The sequence below is a fragment of the Misgurnus anguillicaudatus genome, unplaced genomic scaffold, assembly GCF_027580225.2.
Source record: "Misgurnus anguillicaudatus unplaced genomic scaffold, ASM2758022v2 HiC_scaffold_33, whole genome shotgun sequence".
Taxonomy (NCBI): Eukaryota; Metazoa; Chordata; class Actinopteri; order Cypriniformes; family Cobitidae; genus Misgurnus; species Misgurnus anguillicaudatus.
In genome coordinates, this window is record NW_027395283.1 from 3443829 (window position 1) to 3459939 (window position 16111).

Genomic DNA, 16111 nt, shown 5'->3' on the forward strand with positions numbered 1-16111 from the left:
ATATATCATAAACTCACTATACAGTAATCGATTCCGTGTAATGCAATACTCCAATACAACCCATGAGGGCGCGCCGCGCATCGCACAATTCTAAACCTTTGAATCAGATAACGAAGCAGTCACGTGGGTGTGTGTGAAACGAAGCTTCGGACGTCATTGGTCACGTGATTTTGCCAGAACGAATCAAGCTTCGATACAAAGCTTCAATGAAAATCGGTTCGTTTTTTTGACACACGCTTCGGAGCTTCGGTGTCACTGGTAACATCACTAGAAAGAAGAGCAAGAGCTGGTGAGAAAGAGAGAGAAATACACGCGCTACACACAGAGAGACTGAATCCGCCTGAGTCACTGCAGGCCAGATCCTCAACACACATTCATACACAACAACTTTAATATTTATTCTAAGTATCACACTACATTAACACTCAGTATTTACTCACAATTTAACGATTAATAGGATTATTTTAAATAAACATAAACGTTAACACTGAGACGATTATATTTATAAATATCGCTCGATAGTCATGACATTACGTTGGATATATTGAAACCATTTTGTTAAGTGAATTAACTTATGTGTGTCGATTTATTGCTAGATTAAACACTTTATTGTTCTCAAAAGTAAGTTAAATTAGTTTGATATACCAGCTGACCTTTGTGTTTGTGTGTTTTTGTAATTGATGTGTTTTGTTGTGTAGTCAGAGGAGGACAAACAGCTTCAGGAGTTGGAGATGCTCGTGGAGAGATTGGGTGTAAGTTGTGTTTATTACTGCTAAACTTTCATCTAGACAGCTGTTTGAAACATGAAATTAACTTGTTCCTTACTAAGTAAATGATATACAGTACTGTGCAAAAGCCTTAGCCAACTATGCCATGTTGTTTTTGCAATTGCAAATGTGCAGAAGTATAAGCTGAAGTGTCAAGTATTAAGAGTAAAATCCCCTTATACTTGAGCAGTAACAGGAAACTCGTTCATACCAGTTGCGATTAAATCGCATTATTCACGCATAGTTGGAAAAATTCTCTACAGAAAAAAAACATGCGAATACGCTCTACTTAGCTTCTACTTTAAGTATGTATATATAGCTGAAATAGAGTAAAGATTTTTTACAGCTTACCTTCTCATACTTCCTCACTCACTTTCTTCCAAGTAAGATTCGTTTTATTCCTGTTTCTATAAAATTACGAAGATGTATCGTACAGCTCCAGGTGTCCACATACAGCAACGATGATTTTGTCCTCCGTTTTTGTTTCATATTTCTGCCTACTTCATAATCACGTCACTACTAGAACAAGCTCCTGGTTTACGCCTCGCAAATATCTGCCAAAGTTAAGATTTTTCAACTTGAGCTAATCACGCATTAGGCATCAAACGCCCACTTTGCGCTGCGTCATTCGCTTCAATAGTGCCGCAGGATGTCTATCATGTCTTTGCATTCACGTCTTGTATAAACGCACCATTAAACCTAAATGAAATTAAATCCTAATTTCTAATTCTAATTGATGGAATTCAAGATTTCAGTCTCCTAAAAAAAGCTCAAGATGTGTTTTATGCCAAGAGAGGTCACACAAAATACTGACTGATGCCTGAAGAAGACATTTAGTTTAAAAAAAAAAAACTTGTTTTAATTTTGTGTACATATTTCCTGTATTTTTTGTTTGTTGCTTAATAAAAAAGAGTGAAAAATAAATAGGAATGACATTAAAACTTTGCCAAAACAACAAAGCTGGTGGTGGTGGCCTAAGACTTTGAAAAGTACTGTATATAACAAAAAGCTCCTCTTGGACATAACTGCATGTTTTGTGTTTTTTTATATTTGATTTAAACTGTATATTGAACAGTCCCTCCAGAAAAATGTGATTGCATGATTCAATGCATAATCAGCCAAAGGCTGCATTTTTATGTGGGGGCGCATTTTTTTTTAAATACGCTGCACTTTCACCACATAAATAGCAGATTTCTGCTCGCAAAATATGCGGGGCTTGCATGATTTCATAATCCCTGCATTTTCGTAGCCAAAAGTCATATATATCGTAGCAGAAAGTTGAAAAATGTTGCATTTACTTCACACATGCACAGCCATGTCCCCTGTTGTCATGGGAATGTTAGGAAGTGATGTAATTACACGACATGAACATCAATCAAAAGCTGCAAACAGTTTTTGCGAGTTCACGTCGTTTTTGCGAGTTCACGCAGTCCCGCGTATTCCATCGCATTTTTTAAGAAAACGTGCCGCAATTTTTGCCCTCAACAATCACAAAAAAATCTCTGCATTTATCTGGAAGGACTGAATGAATAAAAATGTGTTAGGATAATGCTTTAAGTTTGTTAAATCAAATCAAAATAAATGATATTTTTTTACTATTTTTTTCTGGGAAAAATAAACCATCACTGTCTCACCAGTCTCTGCTTTCTGCATTATACTAAAACTTTGACTATACATAATTTTTTGAAGCATTAAAATAAATTAATTAAATTGCAAACCATTGCGATGTGCACATTTGTATTATTTCGATGTATCTTGCTGAAATATCCCTATCTTTGATGAAAATGTAAGAAGTTTACCCTGTGCATTACTCTGTGTATTACTATTGTGTCATTTCATTGCCAGTTTCTTTCATTGTTTTAAATCTGTTCCAGCATCTGTTGAGAAGTCAAAAGCCCAGCCGGTGATGTGTATTTTCTCTCTCTTTGTGTGTTTTTCAGAAAAAGGACACATCTCTGTACCGTCCTGCTCTGGAAGAACTACGGCGTCAGATTCGTTCATCCACGACCTCCATGACCTCTGTGCCTAAACCACTCAAGTTTCTGCGACCCCATTATGCCAAACTCAAAGAGATTTACCAGAACATGAGCGCAGGGGAGAACAAGGTGTGTGATGTTAGTTCATCACTTGTATAAAGGTTTATTATTATAATAATAAATGAATGTTTATCTGCAGTATGTCTAACATTTGTCTCTGTTTGACACAGCATTTCTGTGCTGATGTTGTCTCTGTGCTCGCTATGGCAATGAGCGAGAGTGTATCAAATATCGTCTGCTGGGCTCTCAGGAGGAGCTGGCATCATGGGGCCATGAATACGTCAGGTGGGCAAATATAGCCTATGGATATTTTTCTCTTATACTGACATGCTTATAGCTCGTAAAGATAAATGTTAGACTCACAAAAACCGCAAGCTTAGGGAAAAGTGAAGGCTTTTGTAGGCATGTGGGTCGTTTAGGTCAAATCCTAAATCATTTGTCTTATTTACCTGATGTTTGTTTCAATCATCTTAACATACTTTAAAGATTTAATCACTAATCCAGAACCTTGCTCGTGTGTTTCTAGGCATCTCGCGGGAAAGGTTGCGAAGGAATGGCAGGAGATTGAGGAAGGTGATAAAGCGTGTGGGATTTGATTTTATTTTATTAGTCGTGCTGTTTATAATCTTAATTCATGTGTATTATTAAAACAATGATTTCTGTGCTGAGTACAAGAGAGCTGTCTGTGTGTGGAGGGTTATTGGGGGGAGGTAGCTTGAGTGAAGGAATTTCCAGCTGGTGATGGCCGAGATAAGAGCAAAGCTTTAAGGAGAAAACACACAGACAAAGAAGTGCATGCTTTTGATATTAGTTCACTGGCAATCATTCATTTCCAGATTGTTACATGTAGAGGTGTTTGGATTTATAAAATTACATGTTGTTATGAATATTAATGTGTTAAAATATATAAATGATTATGCCTTTGTGCCCATGAATAATGTAGAAGATTGCCCTGTAATAAGACATTGACATGTAGGGATGAAATGCTCGAGGGCACAAAGTGGCTGATGTGTGTGTGTGTGTGTGTGTGTGTGTGTGTGTGTGTGTGTGTGTGTGGGAGCCGGGGGGCTGTAAAAAGCCCTGGAGGGAAAACACCCAGAACAGATGGTTTCAATAAACAAGTTGCTTGCTTTATAACTGTGTTACATTTAGAGAAAGTGAAAATTAGTGTGTTTAACTAATGAATGCATTTAACCAATTTATGAACAATGGAGTATTGTTGTGTTGTTGAATAATTATGTTTTACAAAGTTACAAAGATGTCCAAATAAGGACATAATGCCCCAGGGAACAGAATGGTCTGTGTATGTCTTTCTGTCTGTTTGCTATGCAACCCCCCACAGGTATGTGGTGATGGAATCTGATAAGGAAAACAGCCATCTGGGGGAGGAGAATGTTGAAGAAAGAACGACGATAAATACCCATGTTTTTGTCCTGAGCTGGTTGTTGTTGGTCGAATCTTGCTGTTAAGACTTGAGACAACCCGGCGCTGTAAACTTTTTCATATCTGATCAATAAATATTCAATTTAGATATTTGTGTCTTTCCTCCAATTATGAACATGCAGATGGACGCCTTAAAGTCCAACAATTGGTGACCCCGACGTGATTGGAGGGAAAAGAAGATTAAGAGAAGTTTCGAATTGCTTAAGATCGAGTAAGGGAGGGCTCCATTTCAACACAAAAAGACCGGTCTTCTAAAACAAAGGTAAGCAGAAGCCTGTTTTATCAAATTCTGCTATTGGACATATACCAAATGAATTGTGTTGATAAGGAGATCCAAACTGAAAGTAATAAATAATTGAATAAAAGATCAGATTGAAAAACTTTAATAGAAAGTTAATAGAAAGAGAGAATAGGGTTGAATGGTCCCTTGGGTGAAAATCCCATAAAGGTAAAATTGTGGTTGGAGTCCATTAATGTACTAGACATTATAAATTTATTAGTTTGGGTTAGAGGCCCTTAATGTATTAGACATTATAAATTTATTAGTTTGGGTTAGAGGCCCTTAATGTATTAGACATTATAAAGTAATAAGTTTGGTTAAAGGCCATCGAGTTAGAGTCTCGTAAATTTATTATTTTTTTGGGTTAAAGTCCCTCGGATGAAAGTTCCGTAAATAGTGAATTGGTGTGTCTGGATATTTGTTAATTGTTTTAAGTTTTGCTAATACTCGGGTCAGTAGTCGCGTGGGTGCAACTCCTGAAAACTACTGGTGTATATATCCTTTTGTTAGATAAGAGTGACGTTTTGTGCTTTTTTTTGAAATTTTGAATGTTTGTAAATTGTGTGAAAATGGCTAAATAAAAAAAATGTGATGAGTATGGTTGCCTAACAGTGTATGTGCAATGGAAAAAGGCAAGTAGTTTGGAAAGGGACCAACTGTAAAAGACTTAGAAACAGATTTGAGAATTTGGACGAGATTAGCTCTGGTTGCTGCTGCCATGCAGGCTATTATATCAAAGAAAAAGGGGAAGTTGACAGTTGTGCTGTGAGCAAGCAAAAGGAAGTAGAAACAAGGAAACACTGAGCCAGTACCCTCAGCCCCACCCATGGCTCCTCCTCAAGTGAAGTCACTATACCCCTCACTGCACACACCTCCTCCTTATGAGGAAAAGTCTGTTTCGATCTCAAAGCAACAGCCGGTGTTAACAGTAAACAGTGGTGAACTAGATGTTGAATTTGATGAAATAAAGGCCCTGAAAATAAAAATGGAAAGATTACAACAAACAATTATGACACAGGGAGAGATAATCACAACTATATTAAGATTACAGAGAAATATAAATGATAACAACATGGGAAAGAGATCTTGTGTATTACACAGACAGGGCCATAAACAAATCACACAAACAGAACTTGTAGAGGTAGATAAGATTAAGAATGAGCTTTTGAAACTGCAGCTGGAACAGGCCAACACAAAAAAAGAAACAAATGCCCCAGCAGGCCCAACCAACACTAGTAGCTATGACAACTAGTGTCCAGGATAACGCCCAATATCCCAATCAGCCCATAGATCCATATAAAGGCCCACCCTATACAGGAAACCCGTGGGAGGGATATAACGAACAGAGAAGGGTAAGGCCAAGAAGGAGTAGTAGACCAAAACGGGGAGGTTTTGGAGGTTTTGGCAGGAATACATGTTATGTGTGTGTACAGGAGGGTCATTGGGGACGAGATTGTCCCATAACATGGTCACAGTCCCAAAATTCTGGTGCGAGCCCACTTAACGGACCACCTGCGGGGGGATGGGGTCCCCGAGGAAGTGGTGCCGGGCGTGGAGCAGGTGGCTATGGCAGGGGGCCACCGAGATTGCACAACCCATCACAACCAGATTTAATGGCGCCTATGCACCCAACATGGGGCCAAAGGGAGTGGTGCGGATGAATAACGGGGCACACAGGAACCCACCATGAAAGGAATGGCTGGGCCTCTCATGGACCACTAAGAGCCCTAGTGGATAATGGGCCTAAATAGTCCACCGTAAAAAAAAAAAAGTTTCAACAACGGTGGGGATAATGGGTTTCTGGTAAAATTGAAAAGTGACTATCAACAAACCACTACCCTATAAGGTAGCAAACCAGTCTAGTTCGCACGCATTTCTGTATTCCTCCAACACACTAGTTATTAATAGATAGGGACCTAGAAATTACAATGACCTGTCAATGTTGTAATGTGCCCCCGGACGGACGGGGAACAAATGAATGACTAATTAAACTATGGTGAGATAGAGCCTTATGTCTGACCCAGGACCAAAGACTTATGTTGTTATTTATTTTTTTATTTTTTATTTTTTTGGGCCTTATAAACAACAAACAATAGATAATAAGGTATGTACCAGTATATAAAACGGTGTTCTAGATAAAGTTTACCAAAAAATCATGGCCAGCCAAACCTGAAATTATGTCCATGAGGGTGTAAACATGACTGATCTAATCACTGAGGGTGAGCCACATGATTGCATACCATTGACTGAAAAAGCAAACAAATTGAGAGATGGTTTGTTCGCGGTACCACTGACAACTCCCCCACCGGTAATCACGTTATTTATGGATGGCTTTGTTTTAGAGCATCAGATGGTATGCTAAAGGCAGGGTTTGCTGTGGTTGACCAGGTTGAGGGTGATTTTGTGACTAGAGTAAGTGGTAAATTGGAGGGTAAGCAGTCAGCACAGATAGCTGAAATGATAGCTGTTATCAAAGCCTTGCACTACACTGGTGAAGAGAGGGTGATTATTTATAGTGACTCTGCATATGTGATTGGTGCAGTATATATGGAACTGCCATATGGCAGATAGGTGGGTTAGAAACCAGGAAAGGCCGGCCTATAACACATGCTAGCGAAGCCTGACACATACTACAGGCTGTGAAGGTACCTAATGAAGTGGCTGTTGTCAACTGCCTAATAAGCCACTTATATCCCCAACCATGGTTTCCCAAGACAAAGTTAGATCTGACAAACTGACTAACACGTACTTGAATTGACAAATAGTTTCGGGGCTGCTTATCACCCCAATGCCAGAGCAAAGCTGAAATAATGAACCTGACTTTGACATTAAAACTTGACTTGACAAAATCTGTGCACAGACAAAAATAACATGGCTTGACGCATTGCCAATTGCATTAATGTCTATTCGCTCTTCTGTTAACAGGATTTCTGGTTTCACATCCTTTGAATTGCTTACAGGTCGACAGTTTCCAGGCCCACGGAACGCCTTGGTGTAGGATCCAATCCTGCCACTAACTAATGATGTTTATTTCTACAAACTAACTGCTATGATTAAACATTTTTCCTGCCAGGCTACACGACACCGGGACAAAGACCAAGCTGTTACAAATGATGATTGAATAAAAGTGAAGGTGTTCAGACGGTGCTGGGCCGAACCGAGACGGTCCAGGCTACCGAGAAGTAAAAGCAAAAACCTAACATTGTGTCCAGCTACAGGTCAAAGGCGACACATGGTTCCATCTCTTTTTGTGTTCCATGTGATTTTCCCAGCAGGTCTCTCACAGAAACAGGTGTGGACCTGAGGACTCAGGTCCAAGAAAGGGAGAGTGTTGAAAGTGAAAGTAAATCAGCTGGAATACAGAGAGAACAAACAGGAAGTGAAACATCAGGGGTAACACTCACACAACACCAACAACAAAGTCAACAAACACTCTGTAAAATTGTGCATAATAAAGCTGACATTTTTTCCTAGCCCAGGAACAGAACCTTTAGCACACTGCACAGATTGTGCCTACGGAGCAGGTATAGCCGTACAATTCAAAGCGAAGTACGGTACACAAAAGGTTGTAAGACAGAACAAACACACAGGTGAATGTGCAGTTACTTATGAGGACGACGGCAGACTGATTTTTCATTTAATAACCAAACAAAACTGTACTGATTTACCAACATATGAGAATTTTACCAACAGCCTCAGATGCATGAGAGATTGGTGTGAGGAAAAAGGAATAACAAGTGTATCCACGCCTCACTGGGGTGTGGGTTAGATAAATTGGATTTCCATAAGGTGGTGGAGATCCTGACAGAAGTGATTGTAAACGTCATATAAGTGTATTTTTTTCAAAGAGATGAAGCTATGTGGAAATTGGAAGGTTCTGTGGGCCCTATGGGTTATAACTGCAATTATAATCACCATAATATTTAGCATAAACAATGGAGGTAATCTGAAAATTGACATAAGGTCCAAGACAACACCACAAGATCAGTGCTTAAAGAGATATGGGGGAATTGAATTAAATCACACAAAAAAATTCAACGACGTCATACACCTTTGATTTATGCAGTATGATAGACTGTGGAGGGCAATAGTAAGCTCCATAGTAGTGTCTATTGGTCTATTAGTGGCCATCCTGGTGACCTGTGGATGTTGTTGTATTCCCTGTCTTAGATCCCTGTGCAACAGATTAATAGTGTCAGCAATAGAGAAAAAAAGAGAACAATCCACCCCCATGTAGCATGCCCCTATTAGGCTTACAGAACCTGGATGAGGAGGAATAAGAAAATGTGTGACCTCTTTCAGAGGTCAAGAGAGGGAATTGTGGGATTTGATTTTATTTTATTAGTCGTGCTGTTTATAATCTTAATTCATGTGTATTATTAAAACAATGATTTCTGTGCTGAGTACAAGAGAGCTGTCTGTGTGTGGAGGGTTATTGGGGGGAGGTAGCTTGAGTGAAGGAATTTCCAGCTGGTGATGGCCGAGATAAGAGCAAAGCTTTAAGGAGAAAACACACAGACAAAGAAGTGCATGCTTTTGATATTAGTTCACTGGCAATCATTCATTTCCAGATTGTTACATGTAGAGGTGTTTGGATTTATAAAATTACATGTTGTTATGAATATTAATGTGTTAAAATATATAAATGATTATGCCTTTGTGCCCATGAATAATGTAGAAGATTGCCCTGTAATAAGACATTGACATGTAGGGATGAAATGCTCGAGGGCACAAAGTGGCTGACAGTGATGCCACAGTTACTTTGAAAAAGTAATCTGATTACTGATTACTGATTACTCCTTTAAAAAGTAACTAAGTTACTTTACAGATTACTTGATTTTAAAAGTAACTAAGTTAGATTACAAGTTACTTTGTTAGTTACATTCCAGTAGCTGCCAACACCCCCACTGCCTCAACATTAAAAATGACAACCGGTTTTGCCAACACTCACTTTATTGGAAGTGCATTTTTAACAGTAACGTCAACAATGTATCTCCTGACATTTTAAGTTGAACTGTTGTGTTTTAAAAAACTAAAATATATATATATATATATGAGTCTTTCTTGACTTCACTTAACATAAATAGGGGTGAGCAGGGGCCATTTTCAGAAAAACTTAATTTTAAAAGTTAATGTTTTAGACAGAGATATATTTTTGTTGTGGTCAATAACTCACAAGTGTGGTCTATCAAAACCAGCTGGAATTTTGAACAAATGTAAAACGACTTCTGTATAATTTCACTTTAAACAAGAGTAGTGAATTGTTACTTTTGACCTTGACAGCAGGGACGAAAGTAACACACAGGTGGGTCAAAAGTAACACAACAAAACATGATAGATTTTTGTGTTACACTTGTTTTTATTAAATATATATTACTATGACCTCTTTAATATGTAACTGCAAACTTATTTTGTCATTTATCTTTGTAAAAAATAATTAAATTACATTTTTATTTTAAATTTCAGTTTTATCAAATGTTTCAAAAGCAACCAACAGTACAAACTTAAATTGCTGAGACTAAAAAAATTCAATAGTTTAAACACTATGAAAATAAAATTAAATCAAATTAGAATAATATCAATTTTTTACCATATTATACACAGTATTAGCAGCTGGACAAAACTAACAAGTGTTACTTTTGACCCGACAGGATCTACTTACTCTATAAACTCGACTTACTTTTATTTTGAAAAACTGAGAAGTCTTCAGGATGTTATATACTAAATACCTTGTAGATTTATCAGTATTGTAACACATGAAACGAGAAACACAACGCGTTGTAAGAAAAAAAGACCGCTTTTGGAATGTACTTATGATGGTTGAAAACAAAGTTCTGGATCTACACGTGGAAATCGGTGAGTAAATAACGCGATATTTGTCAACTCTTTCAGAGGTTATGTGCTAATATGCGGTCATAGTGAGATTTAGATGTTATCAGGGCTCGGAGAAAATCGCTTTGTTACTTTCGTTCTTCAACTCTCCCACACTTACTGGTTTTGCACTGAAGTCCAGCTTTTGTTGTTTGGGTAGTGGATGAACTCCTGCTCACTGCTTCGCATCACCGGGTGGGACTATGTGGGACTTGCTCTTAGTTTGACTGTCTGCGCCGTGCTGCGACTCCAAAGGTTTTTTTTTTAATTTGACGTAGTGTTTTTGTAGCTGCAACTCTCTTCTCTCTTCATTGTACGTTGTTTACGTTTGTGTCGCTTACACGTGACCTGAATTGTCCTCGTGCTGAAAACGTGACTTGTCGCACACCTGACTTCACTTCCCGAGACGCAAGAAGAAATATACAAGAAAATATATATTTTACTAAGGAAAATTTCAAAAATAGTAACGCACAGTTACTTGGATAAGTAACTTTAATCTGATTACTGGTTTGGAAATATTAACGCGTTAGATTACTCGTTACTAAAAAAAGTGGTAAAATTAGAGTAACGCGTTACTAAGTAACGCGTTACCGGCATCACTGGTGGCTGGTGTGTGTGTGTGTGTGGGAGCCGGGGGGCTGTAAAAAGCCCTGGAGGGAAAACACCCAGAACAGATGGTTTCAATAAACAAGTTGCTTGCTTTATAACTGTGTTACATTTAGAGAAAGTGAAAATTAGTGTGTTTAACTAATGAATGCATTTAACCAATTTATGAACAATGGAGTATTGTTGTGTTGTTGAATAATTATGTTTTACAAAGTTACAAAGATGTCCAAATAAGGACATAATGCCCCAGGGAACAGAATGGTCTGTGTATGTCTTTCTGTCTGTTTGCTATGCAACCCCCCACAGGTATGTGGTGATGGAATCTGATAAGGAAAACAGCCATCTGGGGGAGGAGAATGTTGAAGAAAGAACGACGATAAATACCCATGTTTTTGTCCTGAGCTGGTTGTTGTTGGTCGAATCTTGCTGTTAAGACTTGAGACAACCCGGCGCTGTAAACTTTTTCATATCTGATCAATAAATATTCAATTTAGATATTTGTGTCTTTCCTCCAATTATGAACATGCAGATGGACGCCTTAAAGTCCAACAAGCGCAACATGAAGTTTTATTGAAACTTGTTAAAGAGATTGTTCCCTATAACATGGCCCATAATGCCGAGCATGAGGCCTGTGACCTCCTCATGGAGATCGAACGACTCGACATGCTGGAAATATACATTGATGAAAACGCTTATGCTAAAGTCTGTCTTTACCTGACCAGGTTAGTGTCATGCTTACCCACAATCCCTCTGAACACACACATCTTTGACTGTTCTGATCTCTGTGTGTGTGTCTCTCTCTGTCTCTCCAGCTGTGTGAGTTATGTCCCCGAGCCTGAAAACTCAGCTCTGTTGAAATGTGCTCTCAATATCTTCCGCAAGTTTAACCGTTACCCAGAAGCCCTCAGACTGGCGCTGATGCTCAATGATGTGGAGCTGGTGGAGAATATCTTCACATCCTGCAAGGACATGTATGACATAACATCACTAAAGCTGGTTTCACATGTGGTTAAAGACCCGTGTGCAATTTAAAAACTCACTTCTAGTAATTTAGGCTATGTTTACATTAATGCGTTTATCCTTTAAAACGCGTTACTTTTGCTACGTTTACGCCTTTCATCTACACTACATCACCGTTTTCGACCCTCATAAACGGATTCGTTCGCAAACGCTGAAGACCCTGTTTTAGTTTGAGAACTCAGACGTTGCTCTGAGTGTAAATGAACGTAGACGGAGTCTTATGTAAACGAACAGCTGATGTTAACGTGACAGCGCATCATTTTCAAAGAAAAAATATTTTTATTCAGGTAAATGGAGGTTTGCAACGGAGGTTTTGCCAAAAATAGTAGGCTAACCCCGGATTTCCACCGACTACGGAGCGGCTGCAGATCGGCTCCGCTGCGTTACGGCTCCGCACTCCGCCGTCCGCCAATACCCACCAGATCCGTATCTGTTGCAGAGCGGCTGCGTGCTGAAGTGACGAGGACCCATGAGGTCTCGCAAATTCACGTGATGATCGCGCGATACCTAGTTCTGTCTCTGCCCATTATGCCGTTGAATTATGATGTTTTTACAAAACAGCCCAGATCACAACACGAGATCTCGCGTAGACAGAGCAGTACATCAAATCCATCCAAAATTTATAAAATAAGAAGGCTGCTAAAACATGTATTTATGCTCTATCTTTAATGTATTTATTTGAAACTCCCCCTGGCTCTGTTCTTGTCTATTATTTGTTGTTTCTGTATTAATGACTTTATTTGTGTGTGTTTGTAATGTTTGTATTGCAAAGATTTAATAAAGAAAAACACGATTTCTTGCCAATTCAGGTATGATCACGCGATAAAGTCATGGCTCCGCCCTGCGGAGCTGTCCGGCATCCGTCAAAAATAGAAGCTCTGCGTATTTGTGCCGGAGGGCTGCGGATGGCAGGAGCTGTGACGGATTCGGAGCGCAGTCAGTGTAAATACACACATTGACTTGAATGGAAACCGATTGACTCCGCCGCCGTTCCGCAGCGGATCCGCAGCCGCTCCGCAGTCGGTGGAAATTGAGGGTAAACATCTACCAGCTATTATAAACGCTATATCGGATTGTTTTAACATGCATCCTTATAGATAATGACAATGTCTGTTTTATATTAATGTTTGAGTATTGTTGGATTTAATGTGTTTATGTTTTGTTTAAATTTAGTTAGCTTACGAAAGATAGAGTAATTTTAAATGCCATATAGGGCGTTGCAAAGGCCAATATGAAGGGAGAATTGTAATGGGTCAGACATTATTTTCCAGTTTAATGTAAGTTTTGTTTGCAACTTTAAAATGAATTCCGTTTCAGATAAATTGTCTCTTAATTTTAATCGATGTTTTGTTGATAAGTTATGTGAATATAAATTAATAAAAACAATAAACTCAACGTCATTAATATAATGCTTGTTTAGGCGCTTGCGCTTTTATTTGTGTGTTGCTAGCGGAGGACGTGCACAGACCTCGCACACTTTTAAAAATTAATGCAATAAGCATTTCTGGTAGGCTAAAGCAACACTTCACCTCTTACTATGTTTGATTGAAGTTTGCATTTGCTGAAATTTATTTTTGCTTCAAGTTTGCTACTGTTTAGTACTGTTCACTTGAATGCTTTCTTTTTAAATCATAAAGACCTTTCTGTTTAGTTATTAAATCAAAATTAACCTATTAATCATATTAATATGTTGTAGGGGGGAGATAGAACAGTATAAGACTTTCCCAAACACATTTTTATAGGTTCAAAAATAGTGTCTGTTATAGTTGCCAGCAAAGGACCCATGTATGACTTTTTGTCAATATCGCACACCCCCTAGGCTACGTAAACGCGCAAAGGTAAGCTATTATTAGAGTAATAAGTTATTTTACACTTTTATGCGCATGCCCAGTTACATGATTGGTCATGTTTCATGCGTTTATGGTGGTGTATAGTGTGGATGAAGATTCTTTTTAAAATGCCAGTATAAACGAGGATCGTTTTCATTTTAAAATGCCGTTTTAAAACGCAAATGCTCTAATGTAAACATGGCCTTACTCAAATACTTTGGGAGCTGTTAATATTGAATCCTACATTTAACATTTCCCTCTTGATGTGTGTTTTGTGTGTAGTGTCATTCAGAAACAGATGGCATTTATGTTGGGTCGACATGGCATGTTCTTGGAGCTCAATGAAGATGTGGAGGATTATGAAGATCTGACAGAGATCATGTCCAACGTGCAGCTCAACAGCAACTTTTTGGCACTGGCTAGAGAGGTACACAACCGCCCGGAGATATCACAAAACGAATCGAATATATGTCCTGGGTGAAAACATTCAACTATTAATCTCCATCTGGACATGTGGTGGACATAAAGTTCATACTCGGAAGAACAAGCCATTTATACATTTAATCATTTACTTTTACTAGTGTCTATTTCTTTGTTACTAGTAACTATTCAATTAGATACTAGTACTTGTTAAACTCAGACTGTTAAACTTATATACTAGTACTTATTCAATAGATACTATAAATTATTCAATAGATACTAGTGCTTATGCAAATGATACTAGTACTTATTCAATGGATACTATAAATTGTTCATAGATACTAGTACTTGTGCAGAGGTGGGTAGTAACGAATTACATTTACTTCGTTACATGTACTTGAGTACATTTTTTGGGTAACTAGTACTTTTAGAGTAAATTTAAGGATAGGTACTTTTTACTCTTACTCAAGTACATTTCTAGTGAAAAAACTGTACTTTTACTTAGCTACATTCGGCCGCGTTACTGCGCTACTGTCAAATGGTATTAATTAATGAATATATATATTTTTAAAAAGTTTATAGGGCGTGTTCGAAAGTTTCGCGAGACAGGCTGCGTCATGCTTTAGCGGGTGCGACCGCGCTGTCACACCCTTTAGCGCGCGCGACCGCGTGTAGATGATAGGAGAAGAAGATGAGGGCGCGTGTGCGTTGTGCGAGATATCAGAGACAGATCATGCATGGCGGCTTCAAGTTCGGTCTATGTTTTCACTCCAAGAGGTCAAAAAGAATAGTTTCATAATGCGATGCATGCTTTGTTCAGTAAACGAGCTGACATCTCAGCGTACAGGAATTCAAGATCCAACCTGAAGTGGTAAGTCACAGTAATGTCTATTTGAACACTGGTCATTTCACACACTGAGTTTTTTTGCCATATGCACTCTTGTGCAAGCGATGACCAAACAAGTGCAAGTTAAACCTGAAACAGCACGTTCACATCTGCACATTTGCATATCATTTCCCCACAACTAAACAAACTGAACAGCATAATGTAATGACGTCTTGCATTTATACACAAATCCGGAGACCTCACTAATGTGTAGAAACTACATTCAAATAAAAACGGGATTGTATTTTATTTAAATCCTTCCTAAAGAATGAATGAATAAAAATAAAAGAATAAAGTTTGATTTTAAAGAAACATGTATTATATATTATAATAAATGTAGAGTTGATTTGCACAAACAGATAAGTTCCATATGAAATTCTAAAATGATCATTTTTATTAAGCTCCTGTTTATGTTCAGTAATTGCACTTTAATGGCAATGAAAATAACCTATTAATATAAAAACATGATAACAAACAGACACACATGTTCTTTTTTGTTTACTGTTTGCATGTTTAAAGGCAGTGAAGCAGCTAAGTCTATACTTAAAGCAGCTGAGGGTTGCTGGACGGTGTATTTGTACGCGCTCACTTGGCTTAAGTTAAATGTCATTAAATCAATGTCCACTCACCATTTGAATGCTCAGAGTATTCATTTTATTTAATGTGTTGCATTGTTGTAACAGCATGGCCTTGTGATACGGTCAAAAAACTGTGTGTTCACCTTCCTCCAGCAACACCTGCCACCTGAAGGAAGGTTCCTACCTATATTCACTGAATATAGAACAGTGACACCTAGTGGACACCTTTACAAGACAAATGGCTCTTACATACCGGCCCCTAATTGGGACACATACCAATTTTCAAAACATACAAAAGAGCCATAACACAAATACAAATTGTGAGCACAATAAACATGCATAATGATTGTAACAATCTCTTAGCCCATAGATTCA

The 16111-nt window shown here is 38.2% G+C and overlaps 2 protein-coding genes across 3 annotated transcripts in view; both read left to right on the forward strand.

Annotated features, from left to right (window-relative positions):
* Positions 1–275: 275 nt before the first annotated feature.
* LOC141363155 (26S proteasome non-ATPase regulatory subunit 2-like) lies at positions 276–7861 on the forward strand. The gene is made up of 6 exons (XM_073865729.1): positions 276–289; positions 699–752; positions 2708–2872; positions 2974–3088; positions 3330–3388; positions 7802–7861. Exons 2-6 carry the CDS (start codon positions 732–734, stop codon positions 7859–7861), a joined length of 420 nt encoding a protein of 139 aa, XP_073721830.1. The 5' UTR covers positions 276–289; positions 699–731.
* A 3698-nt stretch (positions 7862–11559) lies between these two features.
* LOC129437121 (26S proteasome non-ATPase regulatory subunit 2-like) overlaps positions 11560–16111 on the forward strand; it is a 34069-nt gene continuing 29517 nt past the window's right edge. For both annotated transcript variants that reach the window (XM_073865906.1, XM_073865905.1), the window contains exons 1-3: positions 11560–11725; positions 11816–11974; positions 14135–14279. In XM_073865906.1, the coding sequence (XP_073722007.1) occupies positions 11607–11725; positions 11816–11974; positions 14135–14279 (423 nt within the window). In that variant the 5' untranslated portion in view covers positions 11560–11606. The remainder of the gene's footprint in view (positions 11726–11815; positions 11975–14134; positions 14280–16111) is intronic.